General features: G+C 48.6%; 5 protein-coding genes across 5 annotated transcripts; 3 read left to right on the plus strand and 2 right to left on the minus strand.

The window, feature by feature from the left end:
* Positions 1 to 1,298: 1,298 nt before the first annotated feature.
* Positions 1,299 to 3,075, plus strand: GGS25DRAFT_294373 (FAD/NAD(P)-binding domain-containing protein). Its single transcript, XM_049257595.1, has one exon. It carries the CDS (start codon positions 1,533 to 1,535, stop codon positions 2,901 to 2,903), a length of 1,371 nt encoding a protein of 456 aa, XP_049117032.1. The 5' UTR covers positions 1,299 to 1,532; the 3' UTR covers positions 2,904 to 3,075.
* Positions 3,076 to 3,079: 4 nt separating this feature from the next.
* Positions 3,080 to 9,178, minus strand: GGS25DRAFT_294420 (uncharacterized protein). Its single transcript, XM_049257596.1, has 7 exons — positions 8,557 to 9,178; positions 8,467 to 8,507; positions 7,984 to 8,405; positions 7,547 to 7,894; positions 7,200 to 7,491; positions 6,748 to 7,097; positions 3,080 to 6,663 (listed from the first exon to the last, which is right to left on the minus strand). The coding sequence occupies exons 1-7, from the start codon at positions 8,707 to 8,709 to the stop codon at positions 3,275 to 3,277; spliced, it is 4,995 nt and encodes a 1,664-aa protein (XP_049117033.1). The 5' UTR covers positions 8,710 to 9,178; the 3' UTR covers positions 3,080 to 3,274.
* A 1,257-nt stretch (positions 9,179 to 10,435) lies between these two features.
* Positions 10,436 to 12,607, minus strand: GGS25DRAFT_492025 (tRNA methyltransferase complex GCD14 subunit). The gene has a single exon (XM_049261157.1). The coding sequence runs from the start codon at positions 12,427 to 12,429 to the stop codon at positions 10,888 to 10,890; it is 1,542 nt and encodes a 513-aa protein (XP_049117034.1). The 5' UTR covers positions 12,430 to 12,607; the 3' UTR covers positions 10,436 to 10,887.
* Positions 12,608 to 13,064: 457 nt separating this feature from the next.
* On the plus strand, positions 13,065 to 15,601 carry GGS25DRAFT_514466 (tRNA synthetases class I (C) catalytic domain-containing protein; the record flags this gene model as incomplete). The annotated part of the gene is made up of 3 exons (XM_049262994.1): positions 13,065 to 13,295; positions 13,357 to 14,499; positions 14,552 to 15,601. The coding sequence occupies 3 exons, from the start codon at positions 13,065 to 13,067 to the stop codon at positions 15,599 to 15,601; spliced, it is 2,424 nt and encodes an 807-aa protein (XP_049117035.1).
* Positions 15,602 to 16,863: 1,262 nt separating this feature from the next.
* On the plus strand, positions 16,864 to 17,786 carry GGS25DRAFT_294499 (uncharacterized protein). Its single transcript, XM_049257597.1, has 4 exons — positions 16,864 to 17,056; positions 17,116 to 17,247; positions 17,358 to 17,541; positions 17,638 to 17,786. Exons 1-4 carry the CDS (start codon positions 17,044 to 17,046, stop codon positions 17,672 to 17,674), a joined length of 366 nt encoding a protein of 121 aa, XP_049117036.1. The 5' UTR covers positions 16,864 to 17,043; the 3' UTR covers positions 17,675 to 17,786.
* Positions 17,787 to 18,312: the final 526 nt, after the last annotated feature.

The following is an 18,312-nucleotide window of genomic DNA, read 5'->3' on the forward strand; positions in this document are numbered from 1 at the left end:
AAAATACCAGGTATTTAGTTATTTAGGTAACTAAAATCTTAAAATGTTTCCATGATCAATCAATTATCCAATTCCCCGGGAAATGAAAAATATTCCGTTACAACTCTAGAACCTTACTACTCTAGGCACCTAGGGCACATTCGCATTGATTTGCATTGAGGCTCAACATTAAACATGTACTGTACATATTTCCAATTACCGATTAACCGTCACCCTTTTGCCCAGTGAGACGACATCAGCTTTCCTCCTTTCGAAACGTTCCATATATCGTACCACCCCCCTAAATTCCCGATTTCACCGACTTATTATTCGCCCGCGAAGACGAGGTTGGGATCTTTTGTTTTTTTGTTTTTTTTTTTGTTTATTTGTTTCGCCTAGAAAAAAAATTCAATCCATCCCAACAAGTTTCGGCTATGCTTGAGACCACTCACGCCACGTGTTATTGCTTTTGGTATCCCAAACGAAAGTCAGTTGGTTGCAGCCAGCCGAGTAAACTATCTATTGATCTGATAAGATTCCTTACTTGCTTACCTCCTATGTACCCTCCATAACCTAGTGCCCCTTTTTAGAACCGAAGAAAGACGGCCTCAAGTTGGTGACTGAAACCCCTTACCAATTAGCCAGTCTAGAGAAACTAGGAAATGCAAAGGTCGACTTTGGCATTAACACACTAGGTTAGATTATGCCTACGTTCGTTTTTGCCATTGGACTATGGGTAAGTCACGTTGGAAAGATATTTCCCTCGATATGCCCTTGTACATACCTAGGGAGACTCTTAACTAGGTGCTCACCCAATAGGTAGTAGTCATCAGGTTCATCTGTGTAACACATTCGAATCGAGATGAGGCAATCAATGTTCAAATGCGCTCATGCTTACGTTCTCGCCCCCCCCCCCTCGTTCCCCTTTCCCCCTTTTTGTCCTTTCCGTTTCTGGTATTTCCCTAAAAAAGGACAAGAGGTATACTTGATTACACGTGAAAAGGGGGTACCTCTTAGCGCGATGAATCCGATCCCGTACTGGATTAACTAGTAGGTACTTAGGTAGGCATGCATTGCCTACCATATTGAGAGCTCGTCAAGTTCAAAGTTCTAAGACACATCCACACACACACACACACACAAATGAAAAGAGCAGAAATAATAATTCGGGAAATATATCTGCGTATCTAGCCATGGAACAAGGTCTGGGTACCTACATAGTTGGCCCCTATCTATCAAGTAAAGGTAAATGCTGAAATACGTTTCCTTTTTATACCCCTATTATACAATACACCTGTTGTTGCGGTTTTACCTAGCTACCTCGCAGCTAAGTAGCCAACTTGAGGTCTGAGAAATATGCTTTCGGACATCCAGAACCCGGAAGTTAACACTATGCCTGGACGTTGAAATTCGAGCACTTATTACGTTTGTGATTGCGCGTGCTACGGGATAATCCAAAAGTCAAAACTGGGTAGTATATTATAGATGCCAATAGCCATGATCGTGATGAACTGCCCCTATTCTTTTCCAATATTCCGTTCGTGTCATTGGCAATGGCCGAACAACGCATCAAAGTCGCGATCGTAGGGGGTGGGATCGCCGGGCTTGCCCTTGCAGCAGGCCTGGCTAAGCTCTCACACATCGACGTCCACGTATACGAGTCCGTTCCGGAGTACAAAGATATTGGCGCGGGCCTGGCGCTTCATCTAAATGCCATCAAGGCGATGGCCCTGATCGGCCCAGAACTTCGACAGGCGTACTTCGACAAGGCGCTGTCCATGGGCGAGGAGAACGAGGAAATGGTGACTCAGGTGATCTTGGCGCAGGGCCCGCACTCAGGGCAACTCGTGGCCGAACTTGGTAGGGCGAAGGGGAGGAAGACGGTTAGCCGAGCGGATCTGCTAGCCGGCTTTCTCGAGCTCGTCCCGGCGGCATGTATCAGCTTTGGCAAGAAGCTCGTTGGTATCCACGAAAAGCCACCACCCTCCCACAACGACGATCATGACCACAAAGTCACTCTAGTCTTCGCAGACGGGACCAATGCAGTGGCAGACTGCCTCTTAGGCGCAGACGGCATCCACAGCCCAACGCGGCGCCACATCCTCGGCGCAGACCACCCCGCCGCGACCCCCAAGAACCACGACGGCTGGCAGATCTACCGCACCCTGGTCTCGGCCGAGGAGGCCCGCAAGCACATCGACGCCAAGTGGACGACCAGCGTGCCCATCCTCCTCGGCCCCCGCGGCCACATCAACTGTATCCCGCTCAGCCGAAACACGCGTCTAAGCGCCGGCGTCGCCGTCCGCCGGGGCCCCTCTTCTGCCGCCGCCGCTCTCTCCCCCTCCTCTCAAACCACCCCCCCGCCGCTCGACCCCTCCCTCTACGCAGACTACACCCCCGACGCCCAACGCATCGTCTCTCTCGTCGCCCTCGACCCCAGCGCCTCCTGGTCCGCCGCCGACCACGACCACGCCCCCTCCTACATCCCCCTCCACCCCTCCACCCCCCCCCCACGCATCGCAATCCTCGGCGACGCCGCCCACGCCTCCCTCCCCTTCGCCGGCAACGGCGCCGCGCAGGCCCTCGAGGACGCCGCCGTGCTCTACCATCTCTTCGCGCGGGGCGTCGCGTCAGCAGCGCAGATCGGGAGCGCGCTGATAGCGTACGACGCGGCGAGGCGGCCGCGCAGCCAGCGGGTTGTCGAGGTTGCGCGGCGGTTTGGGAGGGTGTATGCTTTTGCGGAAGAGGATGGGGAAGGGGAAGGGGAGGGGAGGAAGATGATGCACGAGGATCCGGAGAGAATGAGGGAGTTCTTTGCGGAGATGGCGAGGTTCACGAATGAGTTTGACGTAGAGGGGCAGAATGAGGAGGCGCTGAGGGTTTTTGGGGAGGTGGAGGGGGGTGCGAGTGGGTTGAGGAATTGAGAGGTGTGGTGGTAAGGGGGTAAAGGAGGTGGGGGTAGGTACGGTAGGGAGGGTTGAGTTGCTGTGGTCTGTCCATTGTCATGAGTTAATAGGTAGTATTCACCACAGGTTTCTGAAATAAGGTCGAGTTTGAAAGACCTTTCTAGGAAAATAAAAGTTATTTGTCAATGCCATGCGTACAGGTATACCTAGTATCTTTATGTGACCATTTATTTATCAGTGGTGTAGGTAGAGAACCTTCTTATTTTATGTACCTGCATAATATGTAGCCGACTAAAACAAACCCCCCTTTTCCCTATCCATCTATCTCGACAGCCCTACCCAGCATACAATGCATCCCTCCAACAAAAAACATACCCAAAACCCTCCCTCTAACTCGGCGGCGCAAACCTCTCTTCTGCCTCAACTAACCCCCTGAGTTTGAACGCGCGCAGCGAATTCGTCGACTGCGCCGATACATGCCCATGTCCATGCCGATGGCCGTGATGTGACGTCACGCTGCTAGACCTCGACAGCGACCTCACGCGCTCGACCGTGGGGGGCATGCCGGAAGCGACGCTGCTGTTCGGTGGGTGCGGCCGCGTGTTCAGGTGTCCCATCATGGAGCTCATGGCGGCGTGGACGCTGCTCTTCGGGTGGTGGCCAGCGGTGGTGGACATGGGGTGGCCGCCTATGACGGGGTAGTATGCATTTGATGCGTTATGGTGCTGCTGCGGTTGATGTTGATGCTGTGATGTTGCGGAAGATGTGTGGCGACTGTGTATCGAGCCCTGCCGCGTGCGCGACTGGCTCAGCTTGCTGAGGAGCATCTCGGCGGAGGCTGACATCCCACTTGAGGACTGGCGGGTGCGGGATCGAGAGCGGCTTGAACCGCGACTTGATGGGGGCGTTGGGAGTCGCGCTCCGTAGCCGAGGTTCAAAGCTGCCAGCGCGTCGTGTGGATCTGCTGGAGGTGAGTGGAGTCCTGCCCGCCCCATTGCGAGACCCGCCTTTTGCAGCTCCTCGAAGCTCATAGGCATCGGGGGCATCTTGCTGAGCCGCCGGATCGCCTTGTTGTTTTTCTCTACGAAGGTGTTCATGGCCCGGAGAGCACCGACGTTATCCCGCGTTGCGACTGCGCTGGCGTTGCCAGAGCTCCTGCCCCTGGCTTGATGCACGGCGTTCAGAGTGATTGGGTGCTGCGGAACATTTATCTGCGTTTCAGCTTGCGCTGCTAGACCGAGGGTGGCTCGCACTTGGGTCATGATGTTGTCGAAATCGATGTTCTGGTTAGGGTTGGAGCGGGACATGTAGTATGAAGATTGCTGTCCTGCTGCGACAACGTCGACGGCCGCTTTATGTGCCATCACGAATAAGCTCCCGTCTCGGATACAGCGTCGCACAAGAGCCCACCGTGTTCTCGCGGGGTTACGCTCGAGTTCGGGCCGGTAGACCGAACACTGGGCTAGTTGGGCGTAAAAGATTCCTAAGCGCCGTGAGACGCGCTCGAGGATCTGGAGGAGGAAAGTCGAGAGGGCGGTAAGGCGGTTTGCATCCAAGTCCGGATCCTGCATCTTATCAGGCGTATTGAATGAGTTGGTAATGCTGTCAAATGCGTCCATGCCGGTACCAATTTCTTGGCGTAGATCTTCAAGCAGTTCGATATCCAACTCTACACTCTTGGCTGCGTAGGCGAAAACGCCGCGCTCTTGAAAACGTAAGTCGCCTTCAGCCCCACAGACGAACTGGCCGACGAGGGCTACTTCGTTCATACATGTCATAGCGTCTGAGCTCGAGTTTGCACGGGCTACTGCCCCTAGAACGTCTGGTAGTTGAATGTTCGCCATACCACCACCCGAACTGGCAATGCTGAATGATAACTTGAGCACGAGTTCCTGTAGCTTCGCTCCGAACAAGGCGGTAAACCCCCCTTGAAGTAGTCTGCTCTGATAGGCATAGAACGCACGAATGGCTATAGTACTTGGTAGATCTTCACGTCGCCAGATATTTATATTACCATCCGGGCTGTAATTTGAGGGAGCTGTTAGCGAGGCTCCTTGAAGTTCGTCCATTTCGATTTGATGTGCTACAAGTGTCTCAACCGTAGTGCGAAGGTACGCCGACCAAATGTCGTACAGAGAAGATATTTCCTCCTCGCCTCCTTGATATTCGGGTTTCGGTGTGAGATGACCAACGAAATACTTGGTCAAAAGACTGGCCACTTCGGGATTGTTAGTGTGAGCCAGGTTATCAAAGGACTTGGAACAGTCGACGCCAGCGTTGGATTTGATGATCTGAGTGCCTCCGGGATGCATGGGAGTGAAATCAGTTACATCGTAGACACTTCCGTGCACACCGATCCACATCCGAGATCCCGGTCTATGACCGGTGTGCTGGGCGAGCTGCGACAGAGGAATCGTTGGTAAATTACAGGGAAGTGGCTTAGGCGTCATGAAGACGTCGAGCATGAACCGACGTTCCGCAAACGCCTTGTTGACAATGAGGTCGACGTTCTCCATAGTTGCCGTACAGTGAGTGTAAAGTGCTTTGCGGATTCCATTCATGACGGAGTCGAATACGGCAACGGAACCACAGACGTAAAGGTACCCGCCTAGACCACCCTGTTTCTTCGACATGACAAGGTCGGATATATTAGCACCTTGCTCGACAATCAGAGTATCGATATACCGAGGCGGAATGTGTCTTTCAACTAAGTCGCGTGAGTGTGGGTCGTAGACAAGACCGCGAGAATCCCTTGAGAAAGCTACATGGACATCCATAAAGTCCGCATTCACATACTCTCTCAATTCGTCCTCGAAGCAGAACTTCTCGCGTGACTGGACACCCAGGTATAAATAGTTCTTGCCCCCTGATAAGCCGTTGGTGTTCAACCGATATTGCCAGAAACTTCGGAATGGGGCAATGCCACTACCGCCAGCAAAGAACGCGCAGGGAGCCATACTATCTAGGGGCAATTGGAAGGCCATGGGTCGCGATACGCCAACTAGGATCTCGTCGTCGGAGACCATATCATCTGATGGTGGAGAGGGGTTAAAGAACCCACTAGCAACACCAGCACGGCTGATGTCCTCTTGCTTAGAAAATGTCGAGCATACCTTGTACTCGGCGCGTGAAATAGCCAAGTCCACGGTGCTCGGAAGAAGCTCATCAGTATAGCTAGCTATCGAATAGGTACGAGGCACCTCGACGGAGATAAGTTCGGCTAGCCATGAAAGGTTGTCTAAACTGAAGGCCTTGTCCCATATGTGAGTGGGGGTATCCATCAGCGCAGCTTGCAACATATCCCCAAGTGAGCCTCTAACGGGCCATTCGTCCGTTGCTAGAACTTGAAGGACGGTATTTGACGAGGCAGCAAGCATACCGTGGACCTTTAGAGCGAGGTCTTTGGTGATAGGTGCTAGGTGGCCACGACGAAGGATGTCGATCACCGTCAACTTCTTTGGGGTTGCTCGTCTTACAGACGTAATATGCTGCTCGAAACGAGACCAAGTACCAGTAACATCAACGGGATTATCGATATGTGCTTCCAAGCCCAATGCGGCGGCAACCTTTGCACATTCCTCCCAGCTATTGAGCGGCATGACCGCTAGACGATCACCGGGCATGAAAGTTATTCCCGTATCTTGAATATCCAACGTTACAAGAGCAATAGCCCGCGTTGGGTCAGAATCGACATGGGATCGGTTCAGGATTCTGGTAACGTAACGACATTCCTCGAAGGTGCCTCTCATCTGATGAGGTTCAATCGATAGATTTCCACCTACGTTCACGATAAGTTAGCTTCTACTATAGTCGTGATCGCGAAGCCTTTCTAGCTCAGTTTTATTGGGTACCTATGACTTACGATAAGGCTCAAGACGCTCTTTCATGGCATCGGAGAATTGCTTGTGGGATTCTTCCCATGGACGGGAAGCATCAGTAGCACCGGACAGGCCGTTTGTTTCTGTTCGTCCTATTTTAGCCGCGATCTCAAGGATCCCAAAGACTTTGTATCGGTGAGTGCCCATGAAGCCTCGTTCTCCCGTGTACGCTTCAATTATACCATCCAAAACTCCCATCAACCGTGGGTCGCCTGATTGTTGAACGAATTCTGGAATGCGGTAATGATACTCGATCGCAGCAATGAAGGCTCGCAGATTAGAAGGGAGCCAGGCCCTTAAATGTACACCCTCTGCACCAAGGAATGAAGTGTACCTATCAAGTATTAGTCTCTCTATCGGGTGAATTGTGCCTCGCAGTAGACTTAAAGCTAACTGACTACTTTCAAATAAATGACTTGATAAAAAATGTACTTACTTTTTACGACCCAAGAAGGCGTCCATGACGAGGTATGGTGGAAATTGCAAACCCGAAGAAGCTGGACATCTCTTGGATAGGGGCGCAGAGAACTTGGCCCAACGAACCCACTGGTGGACGGGAACATAGTTTTCACCCGAATTCGGGTTTACATTGATGGAATGGAAGGCGTTGGGCATACGCTCCAAGATCTCCTTCAGCCGAATCATTTCGCGAAGAAGTCCTTCGACGTTTTTGTTCATGACATGTTCCTGGCAAGCAGCAATTGCATCAGGCCCATGCTGGAAAGATGCTGTAAGAGTTAGTATTAAAAGGGGCCTTTTAGTCTAAAACAAAGGATTACCTACCTGATGTTTCGGCACAGCCCTTGAGAAAAGCAACCTCAGCTTTCTCGCCGAATATAGGCCACCGGAGATCTATGTTATCGAATCGTGCTAGGTAAGGATAGTTGGATGTAGGATCTCGGATCTTGATGTTGTAGGATGACTGATCAGGAAAGGTGAGATGAGGCAGCGTTCGGCCCATGCGACGAGAAACCTGGTAATACGGCAACGCTATGCATAGCGGGATGCCAACTAACTCTTCGCCGAGATCATCTCCCATTGGGACGTTTGGCCTCTTCTTCTCATTTCGTGTCGAAGTGATACCGTTACTGCCGTCGTTTTTGATCTCGAACCGATAAATGGAGCACAACACTATATTATTCGAGGTTAGTGGGAAGCAGATCTGGGACAGATTCTCCTTGAACTGTTAAGTTCATTTTGTGAGATATGGGTATACTTACTCCCCAGTGCTACGAGAGCCGCCCATAGTGCTTGATCCGGAATCACCTCTTTGGTGCCTTCTACAAGAGTTATTGCGGCGATAGACTCTTGGACACGTCCTCTAGCAACACAGCCAGGCATCCGCTCGCAAAGATCCGCCCATATGCGACCTGGTGTTTTTGCTAAGGCCCCAGCGGCTTCTTCGTAATCTACAGGGCAGAAACCATGCTCTGCACTTAGATATCCGTCGATCCAGCCTGTCTTCGAGCCAATCTCTTCTGCTCTCAGCATGACTTGTCTTGCAGGCGCCCCTAATGCGACTGCTAATAGGTCCTGCTCATGTACATTGAACGCATCTAATTCCGCTTGAGTCTTTACTGCGTCAATTTCTTTAACCGATGGGATGTTGGTATAAAGCAACTGATTTATTGATTTGCGCTCTCTGTGACAGGGTTAGCTGGAGTGTTAAGTGTTGGTAGGTAGGCATTTAAGTGCTTTCGTACCTCATCCGGAGCCATTCTTCAGCATCAACACCTCGTGGAATCTATATTTTCTTAGTTTCTATTGTGGCTTCTTGGTTATACCCAACGTACGTCAAATGCTGCGTGAATATCTCCCGGTTGGCCATAGCCTGAGAAGGCACAACCTCGTGGGCCGGCTCGACTACTGCTTCTGCTTGAACGAGCGTGACCGACTGGACATTTGCCCCTGACGGAGCCAGAGACTGGGCAAGAGTGTTCGGACATGATTAGTCTTAGTATGAGGTATTAGGAAAATAGGAGGTATCGCAGGTCGCTCAAATTTCAAGAATAATTGTAGGGATATAAAGCCGCCAGGGCAGAAGTAAAGATACCGCCAGGGCAAGCTCAAGAAATTTCGCTGATGCTATCGTGCAAAATGAGAATGCATGAGGCAAGAAATATGTACGTCTAGATGGGATTTGATCAAATATTCATGTCTTTACAAGACCAAAGCTTTGAACTTGGTGGAGACGCTGACTACTAGGTACCTAGTCTGGGTCGTAAGGAGGCTGATAATATTCTGATGAGACCCGGTAGGGAGGTAGGCATCACAATAGGAGTTGATATGCTAGGTACCTAGACGGGGCTCATCTCCGTCTAGGTGTACCAATAAACCAAGGTGCTCTACCCATCGTCTAATAAGATATCATCATATCGCCCAAGGAGCGAAACGTGCCAAGCTCGACGTAGCTTTCTTGGGGGCGCGAAATCTTGGCAATCCGCAATTTGAAGAATATCATAAGCTTCGCTAGGTAGGAGAAATAGGTATTATTATTAGACAAGAACTGAGAAAGCTCAACCGAGGCTCCCTATCAAAGCTTTGCCATGGTTTTGTCTGAGCATCTGTTAGGAATTGTCAGCTCATATGTATCCTACATAAAACTCTTATATTTACCTAGGTAGGTAACTATTGCGACACAAATAAAAAGCACAAAAGTTCAGTGAATATTCTAGTATTCACATGGATGAGTACATATCTACCTTTTCAGCGCTAACTGGCACATTGAGTAGGTATGGTAGTGATATGAGGCAATTGCCAGTACATATGCATGTAAAATAAGAAGTGTCGTCGCCGAGTCGCTACTTGATTCAAAGCTTCTAGGTTAGGTTAGTTGATACCTAGTGCTACCTAGTATCTAGGCCAGAATACTCAAAGTTTGAAGTATGTTGTTAGATGGAGCTCTTCGGCATGAACTGCTGGAAGTGGTATTTTGTATACCAAGAACGCGGCTCGATCTCTTCTTTTGGGATAGTATTCGACGGTTGCAAGGGTCACGGCCCACGCGCCGCGCGGCTCTTCAATTCATGGAGAAAGTTGATGAAACGGTGTTAGCCTCGTCAAACAAATCATTACCTAAAGGTAATTCGTGCCATTGGTCTAAAACTCGAGCTGATATCAGGTTAATTCTTATTTCTATGCTGCTTCTTTTTTGCTTCTTTTTGATAGTATGATACGCATTCAGGTTTTAGTTCTGGTTTTGATCTCCCCGATCTCCCTGATCTTCATCTGGGTTGTTGGGTATTGCCGCCGTGCTCTGATCAACGTCGTAGATGTGGTAATCCACTCGGCTAGCCTTACCTCAATGCCTGTCTGTCTTTCTTACCACTCATCGCTATGTTGAATCCTGTTTCGACGTGTATATGAGCTAGGTGTATATAGGTAGTAGGGTGGTTACTATGTAGGGCATGATGTTTTCTAGAACTTAAAAAGGCCAAGTGTCTTGGGGTACCATACAGTAGGTTAACCTAGAAGGTTACTGCCGTGTTAAGGGATTCCCCACATGTGCTAGGTATTTATGCACGTGGCTTACTGAAAGGCCCCCAAAGTTCAAACATTCAATGTTGAACATCATTTGTGTACGTACTAGTTAGGACCTATTAGGTACAGATATATAATTAGCACCATCACATCACAGTGGCACACACATGTGGTATGTGTTTCCGACGATACTATGCATATTTGATATATCAACTATCAATATTATTGTCTCTAATGTCGGATTATAATAACTTAGGGTTAGGGTAGTAGATACTTACTCTTACTTACTTAAGTTACCTCGTACCAACAACTGTCTTTCTTACAAGCACAAAACGAGTCCATGTCGTCGATCAGGATGCTTAAGTGAAACGGCCACTCTCCTACAAAGAATTCAAAAAAGCATCAACTGCCAAGCTAGTCCAACTTGATTTGGTTGTTTCAAATGATAATGACGCGAGTCATTAAAGATGCGAACACAGAATCAGGCTTAGTCTACATATGAGTGTTCGTTTTTAGCACATAGGTATGTATCTTGTACAGGTCTGTTGACGGAATACCTACCTAAGTAGGTAAACATTAGACAGATTTGGGGTGGCCAAAATTCGCAATGGTAATTTAAAATTCGTGACCACAAAGGTCGGGTATCATAAGCTGTCAGGCCTTACTTTCTTAGGCGATGTGTTCTGATCACCTTCAGGTTTGCTGCTAGCCTCCTTCTTCCGTTTCTTGCTTTGTAGCAACTCTCGCTTCTGCTGCCTCCTTGCCTCCTTGCCCAAGCTACCAATGACTTTATTTTCCGCACCGCATGGCCATTGCTTGTAAGCAGCGAGCTCCTGCGCCTCTGTCCATTCCTGTGGCAGCACAGCGAAGACGAGATATGAGGTATGGGTCTTGATCTCAGGTTCAGTCCGATGGATCAATCTTCCCGCCATCCAGTGTTTCTCTGAATATGCATCCCCAATCGTCTCACCGTTGCCATTGACCGGATTTTCCTCCTTATCCGCCATAACCTCATCGTCATCGTCAATATCATTCATGACAACGTCAGGGTTCAGACCATGGTAGCGAGTCTTTTCAAATTTGCTCTCGATCGTTTTTAACCTCGTGACAGCCTCTTCAACATTAGCTGCTGTTTGATTTGCACCTCGCTCCCCTGCTGGTATATGCAAGCCGATTCGTTCTCGCATAACCACAAGTCTCCTGTGGGCAACTTCAACCATCTCAATTTCCATCCAGCCTAGGTGACGCATCACCTCGATGGTCTTGGTGACCTGTTCAATGCATGGAGAGAACGTACAGAGATAGACAGTCCGGTCTGCACGCAAAGGGGATTTCCATTCAGTTTCGGTGTTGTTGAGACTATCAAGTCCACTAATCGAGACCTGAGATGGTGTTGGCCTACTTCTTGCTAGATGAGGCAGGGCCTTCCATGGCGCCGGCAAGTCGAGGAAAACACAATCTGCCTCAGGACTCTCACCATCGACAAGGAAGCCGTCGTTGTAAACATCTCGGTGGGTAATTTGAACAATTCCGTCCAAACGATGGTCTTGTATCTCCTGTCGCATCTTATGATAGCGGTCCTCGTTAAATTCGAAGCTGAACACCCTCCCTCTCGAGTCTTTGGCGTCTTTAGGATATCCACTGTAAACTGCCCTTGCCGAAGCATGTGTAAAGCTTCCACTCCCAGCACCAGCCTCTATTATTTTCATGCCAGGTCGAGCGCGAATGCGGTGAAGGATGTAACTGTAGTCGGGGGTATACACTACTTGTGTTCGATGTGGTAAACTTGTGGTCCATAGTTCGGGCGTGGGCGGAAGTATGTGAATGAAACCGTTCGGTGCAGTCTTGAGGTCTTTTGACTTGGCTTTCACCGGGGCAGTACTTTCTGTGTCGTTTTCAGGTCCATCGCCGTCTGCACCGCTGTCTATCTTTCGCTTTCTGCCCCTAGAGCCGGTGTCCACGATGGAGGCACGTATTTGAGAACCCCAAGGCTTATCGAGCAAAGTGGAATGCGGAAACGATCCAAACCGCGTGTTCATCACTGCGCCCTCAGTATAACCGTCAATAACGCCTGTGGACTCTTTCAGATAGATGGGTTGAAGGTTTTCGCGGGATAGGTGTGCGATAGCAAGCGTGTCGGGGGTCGTTCGAGGCCCATGATAAAAGAAGGGCGAGACGTTCGACATGATACCCGCTTGTTTCAATGCAATTGCTATTGTTCGAATATCATATGGAAGAATTAAGTGTGTATTTTAGCATACTAACCTATTATTAGGAGGTAGGCATATTGGAAAGGACAAAAAAAAGAGAAAAGAAAAAAGAAAAAAAGAAAAAAAAAACAACCTTAATAGAATTCTTAGTAACATACAAAGTATGTACCTTCCTGGGCAAGGCTGAAAATATTCAGGGCGCTACTACCCACTAAGAACACAAGACGGCGGGGCGGAGACAGCGCCAAAGTCTTAAAAGGAAGGAGGGGCAGAAGCAGAGGCACACTGCCAGGCAGAGGGGTAACGGACCCTAGAAATCCGATGTGCTATAGTTAACTAGTGAAGCTAAAGTCTTCCAAGTTCCAAATTGTATTGCCAAATTGCCAATGCATTGTCTTTACTAATATTTTGACTCAACAATAGCACTTGAGCAATGTAACACACTTTTCCTCTTCCCCCTTTTAACCACAACTCTCATTCATGTCTTTTCTTGCAAATCCTTGATGAAATTCCTCTTCTTTAACATAGCTAGGCGATCTATTATTCACATTCGTCCAACCCGTTCCTTCAAGTACAGAAGCTTTGCGACATACCCCGTCATGGCTGCCGCCATGGACTCTATCAAAGTTCATAACTCCCTTCAGCCAGGAGCCCCAGTTCCTTTTACTCCCATTGAGAAGGGAAAGATCTCTTGGTATGCTTGTGGACCGACTGTCTACGATCAGAGCCATTTAGGTCATGCCCGCAATTATGTGTCTACCGACATAATTCGTCGCATCTTGATGCACTACTTTGGCTTCAAGGTCAAATTTGTCATGAACTTCACAGACGTTGACGACAAGGTGCGCGCTCTATTTATTTGATAATAGCGATACTTCTCTAATAACTAACAAACCTGGAAAGATTATTATCAAAGCCCGACGACAGCGATTACTTGACCTCGAGAAACAAAAGAAATATACCGACGCCGAAGCTTTGGAATTAGGAAAGGCTGCATTTCGAGCCTATGCGAAAAGCAATCTCCCAGAACTCCTCCAGGGAGAAGACGAGCTAGATGTGAACAATTATATTCCACGTCGAGATGCAGCCTACGGACACGTGCTGGCGGGGGAGGCTTTGACGGGAGAGGGCAAGCCAGGTGATGCTGAGGCCAAATTGAAGATGCATATAAGCAACATGACCTCTGCAGTTATTGCTATCAATGGAAACCAAGTTTTCAAGGGTGCCGACGAAATCTTGCTACCATATCTCGATTCCTTATATAAGGAAGCTATCGACACCAGCGACCAGTCGATCTTCACAGACCTAACTCGATTTATGGAGGGCGAGTTCACCAACGACATGGATGCTCTAAATGTACTTCGACCTGATGTGGTTACCAGAGTGACCGAATATGTGCCACAAATCGCCAAGTTTGTGGAAAAGGTCGTTGAAAAGGGGTTCGCTTATGAAGCCGAGGGATCAGTTTATTTTGATATTGGGGCATTCGAGAAAGCAGGCAACACGTATGCGAGACTTCGACCTGAAAGCCGTAACGACAAAGCTCTGCAGGAAGAAGGAGAGGGCTCGCTCTCCAAGAGTCTTGGGGGAAAGAGAGGAGCTGGCGATTTTGCCTTGTGGAAGAAGTCGAAGCCGGGCGAACCATATTGGCCAAGCAAATGGGGAAATGGGCGGCCAGGCTGGCATATTGAATGTTCGGTCATGGCATCTGATGTTCTAGGCTCACGCATGGATCTTCACAGCGGTGGCATTGATCTTGCGTTCCCGCATCACGACAATGAACTAGCTCAGAGCGAGGCTTATTTCTGCACACCCAACTGCGAGCATACCTGGGTCAATTACTTCCTACATATGGGTCATTTGTCAATTTCCGGGTCGAAAATGTCCAAATCTCTCAAGAACTTCCAGACCATCAAAGATGCTTTGGCTTCTACCTACACGGCTCGGTCGATGCGCATAGTATTCTTACTTGGTAAATGGAATGACGGTGTTGAAATATCACCAGACATGCGAGCTCAAGCCGATAGCTGGGAAAATGCGGTCAACGTAAGGCATCTTCTTATCTCTTGTACTACGCTGCAAATGCTGACTATGCCAGAATTTCTTTACAAATGCAAAATCGCTTCTAGTCGAAGCTAACGGTACAATCGCGGTTGCGAGTAACGACCTAGAGAAGCTTACAATTCAAGATAAACCCAAAGAAGGCTTATGGGCCGATTTAGAACAAGCCAAAAAGGATGTTGAGGCGGCATTCACTAACTCCTTTCAAACTCCTCAAGTCATGCAAGCGATTGCTGAAGTTATTCGGAAAACGAATGTGCATATAGGCACTCATAAATTCGACATGGATCTTGTCGCGATCGAAGCCATTGGAAGGTGGATCACAAAGATAGTTGGAATCCTTGGGCTGGATGGCAGTGCAACACCCCCTTACGAGGGTCTCGGTTGGGTGTCTGCCGCTGCTGCAGCCAATCTTGATCCCTCAGCTGCTGTACAACCTTATAAAGCGGTGCACAAGGCCATCCGTTTGGATGTACAGCATCTTGAGATTCCGTCTTCCAACACTCTTGAAGAGCTTCTCTCCCATTCGCCAGATCCCGAGTTTGACGTATTAGTTAGCTCGGGAGTTAGAGACCCCGAGCAATTGGCATTACCATATCTACGTACAGTATCGAAACTGCGTGATGAGCTTCGGCGGTTAGCACCAACCGCATCACCAGAAACGAAGAAGGCGATCCTCACCATTAGCGATCGTATACGAGACTTTGATCTTACCGACCTAGGTGTCTATTTAGACGACCGGCCAGATCAACCATCGCTGATCAAGTTCATTCCCGCATCCGAATTGGTGGCGGCCAGAGAAGAGAAGGCGGCCAAGGACGCAGAAAAGGCGCGCGCAAAGGAAGAGGCACGACGGGCTAGGGAGAAGGCCGAAGAAGAGAAGTGGGAGAAGGCGAAATTAGCGCCAGAGGATCTGTTTAAAGGCGATGATAGATATAGTGAATGGGATGTAGAAGGAATGCCGACAAAGATGAAAGATGGTAGTGAAGTACCTAAGAGCCAGTTGAAGAAGTTGAAGAAGGATTGGGATAGACAGAAAAAGGCGCACAGCGAGTATCAAGCCAAGTTTGGTGGAAGTACAACTTAAGGGGTTAGGGGGTGGGGGGGCCTAGGGGCTTATGGACTAAGACTAAGCATTCACATGTTGTAATCCATGATGCATGATAAATAGCTAGGATACAATAACGGCACATACATTAGTGCTGGATGATCTCAGAATGGGAACCAATGAACAAGCAGACAAATAGTAGTCAGCTTCCCCACGTCCAACTTAATGATCAGACTTGATGCACATGGTACAAAGTACATAGGCGTTAAGAACAAGCATTTGCCAAGCCGATACCCGGCTTGGCACTAGACCTTGGCACTCTTGTTTAGGGATTGCATATTGCGCATATTGGTCCCGACTAACTTGAATTTACATTGCATGTGCGTCTCTTCCCTGTTCCATCATGTTTCTATATCTATTATCATATTAAAATATACCCTTTACCCATGATGTCAACGGCATTTAGATGACGAAGCTTGCCTTACATACCTTAGGTACTAATTAGGCTATTAGATAAGTTAAGACAAGTTATTAACTTGCCTATAGGAACGTCTAGTAGTACCCTGAAAATCAATGGCAGGTAAATTATTGAACGTCGAAAGTTGATACCCTTACGTATTGCTTACCCAAGAGAGGCTAGTTTATATGGTGATCCTATTGGAAGAGGGCCCTTGAACTAGTTTTCTGTCGCTGTCTTAAACATTGGCTAAAGAACCTAGATGATGTGAGGCGTGTGTGTTGTCTAGCCTGAGCACTATTATGGATTGACCTCGACCTCAAGGTTATGCTGTATCATGATTTCCCCAATAGCCAGGGCCAGGGGTTTCACCGCTCGAGCCTTGCCAACCAACAGGTTGGAAAGCGGCACCCGTCACATAACTACGACTTGTCGATGTGCTTCTAGATGGAGAGGATTGGGGTTAGTAGGATATGTTCTCCAGGCCTCTTGTTTGACCTGGGAAGATCCCTCCAAGGCGCAGACGGCGGGAATAGCCTGTAAATCAAGTTTCCTGCTCCACCTTTCCTGCTTATACCGGCATAGCCCCCATCTTCGGTCATGGAGAAGGAAACACGAGAGGTTGATTAAGGTATGTTACTTCATTTGTTTTTCCATCCTGCATATTACGTGTCTAGGCCCGAATGGGGTGTGCCGGTTGAGCCGGTTCAGGTTTCAACATGCCCGCCTCGTACCCACCTATCAATGTCATGTCATGGGCTACCTTGGTAGCTACCCTAGGAAAGGTATGTAGCTAGCTGAGGGCAGAAGCTTGTTATGACTGGCTCTTGCAGATGTCAATTGATGTCAATGATCTTGATACATACTAGGTATGGGTGTTGGCATGTGTATATATATCTAGGCTGACTACGACTCTTTCTTCTCTTCTCCTCACTCCATCTTCTTGTACAACTCCAAAGCCTCAACGACGAATACTCATCTACAAAGCAACCTATTACCAAATCACTATTACAAACCAGCAAACATGTTCGGATTCGGTAGGTTCATCAGAGTGTGTCGTCTAATCATGAGTATGACATACTAATGCAATAGCTAGGCGACGCCAAGAATCAGCGTGATGAGATCTACGAGGGTGAGCCTCACCAGTCGAAGATCTCCCACGAGCTCGTAGGCGGCGGTGCCGCTTTCGAAGCCATGAAGCTATTCGAGGACCGCCAGCGCAAAGAAGGTATGTCTATCAGCCAGTCGTCCTGCATCCATATCTCCCTTCCTTTACACCGCCCAAGACCACACAAAATTCCCCAAAAAGAAGGAAACTCACATTTATGTGATGTATAGGCAAGCAAGTGAACCACGGCTTCGCCAAGGAGCTCCTAGCTGGCATTGCGGGCGCCGAGGTCGACAAGTTGATCGAGACCAAGGGGCTGGACTTCGTGGACCGCGAGAAGGCCAAGCGCCACGCCAAGCAGCAGGCCGAGGAGTTGTACGACAACCAGTACGGTGACCAGGACCAGTATGACCCGTAAGTAACTTCCAAACTCGTTATCACACCTACCCTTAACAGAGAGGGTTGGGTAAAGTGTGAAATGGAATGCTGATTTGTGAATCAAATCCACAGGGACAACAGCCGTCGTCACCCTAGCATGGACTACTAGGTGCTCTATGATCACCGGGGATCGTTCTAGATATCGGGATAGCCTAGGACTGAACTTGGGGTTTTAGTACTCTGGAATGAATAAATAAACCGAAATTATAAATACATTTTGGGGACATGATATGACTTGTGACGAGAACAGCAGTGATGTGATGGTCTCTACGTAGATACTATGGTTGTAGGCAGCCTCTGAATGGACTCGGTCAAAGCTCTTGTATGCCTATGTGAGTTTCCCTAAGCAGAGATAGTGGCATAGTCAGGTCGCAAGCTTCTCATGCGAGCAAGTGGCTGAATCAGCCACAGCATGGTGTGGGTATTATCTCTTTCTCCTTGAGTCCATCTAAAAAGTCAATTTGTATTATCTGGGGGCAGTTATGAGAGATGTGCATGGGATTAGTTCGACAAACTCGTAATTTATGCTCGCTTTGAAAACGTCACCGATAGTAGAGATAGTAAACATCAATAATGACCTCTCATTTCGAGGTACCACTGCATAATGAACCTATGAACTTATAGAAGTCGATATGTTATGCGTGCATTAGGCGATATTGGCGGAGCCTACCGCCTGATATTATTCACCGACACCAAGTTCAGTTGTGTACCACGCTGTGCTTCACTAAATCGAAACAATGCCACCAT

Source organism: Hypoxylon fragiforme (assembly GCF_022984875.1).
Source record: "Hypoxylon fragiforme strain CBS 206.31 chromosome Unknown GGS25scaffold_5, whole genome shotgun sequence".
NCBI classification, from domain to species: domain Eukaryota; kingdom Fungi; phylum Ascomycota; class Sordariomycetes; order Xylariales; family Hypoxylaceae; genus Hypoxylon; species Hypoxylon fragiforme.

Excerpts from the sequence above, each read along its gene's own strand:
- GGS25DRAFT_294373 (XM_049257595.1), top strand. The coding sequence starts at position 1,533 with ATGGCCGAACAACGCATCAAAGTCGCGATCGTAGGGGGTGGGATCGCC.
- GGS25DRAFT_294499 (XM_049257597.1), top strand. Across the intron at positions 17,248-17,357 it reads GGACCGCCAGCGCAAAGAAG|GCAAGCAAGTGAACCACGGC; the intron begins GTATGTCTATCA and ends TGTGATGTATAG. Across the intron at positions 17,542-17,637 it reads GACCAGGACCAGTATGACCC|GGACAACAGCCGTCGTCACC; the intron begins GTAAGTAACTTC and ends TCAAATCCACAG.
- GGS25DRAFT_492025 (XM_049261157.1), bottom strand. The coding sequence starts at position 12,429 with ATGTCGAACGTCTCGCCCTTCTTTTATCATGGGCCTCGAACGACCCCC.
- GGS25DRAFT_294420 (XM_049257596.1), bottom strand. The coding sequence starts at position 8,709 with ATGTCCGAACACTCTTGCCCAGTCTCTGGCTCCGTCAGGGGCAAATGT. Across the intron at positions 8,508-8,556 it reads ATATTCACGCAGCATTTGAC|ATTCCACGAGGTGTTGATGC; the intron begins GTACGTTGGGTA and ends AAGAAAATATAG. Across the intron at positions 7,492-7,546 it reads GGGCTGTGCCGAAACATCAG|CATCTTTCCAGCATGGGCCT; the intron begins GTAGGTAATCCT and ends TAACTCTTACAG.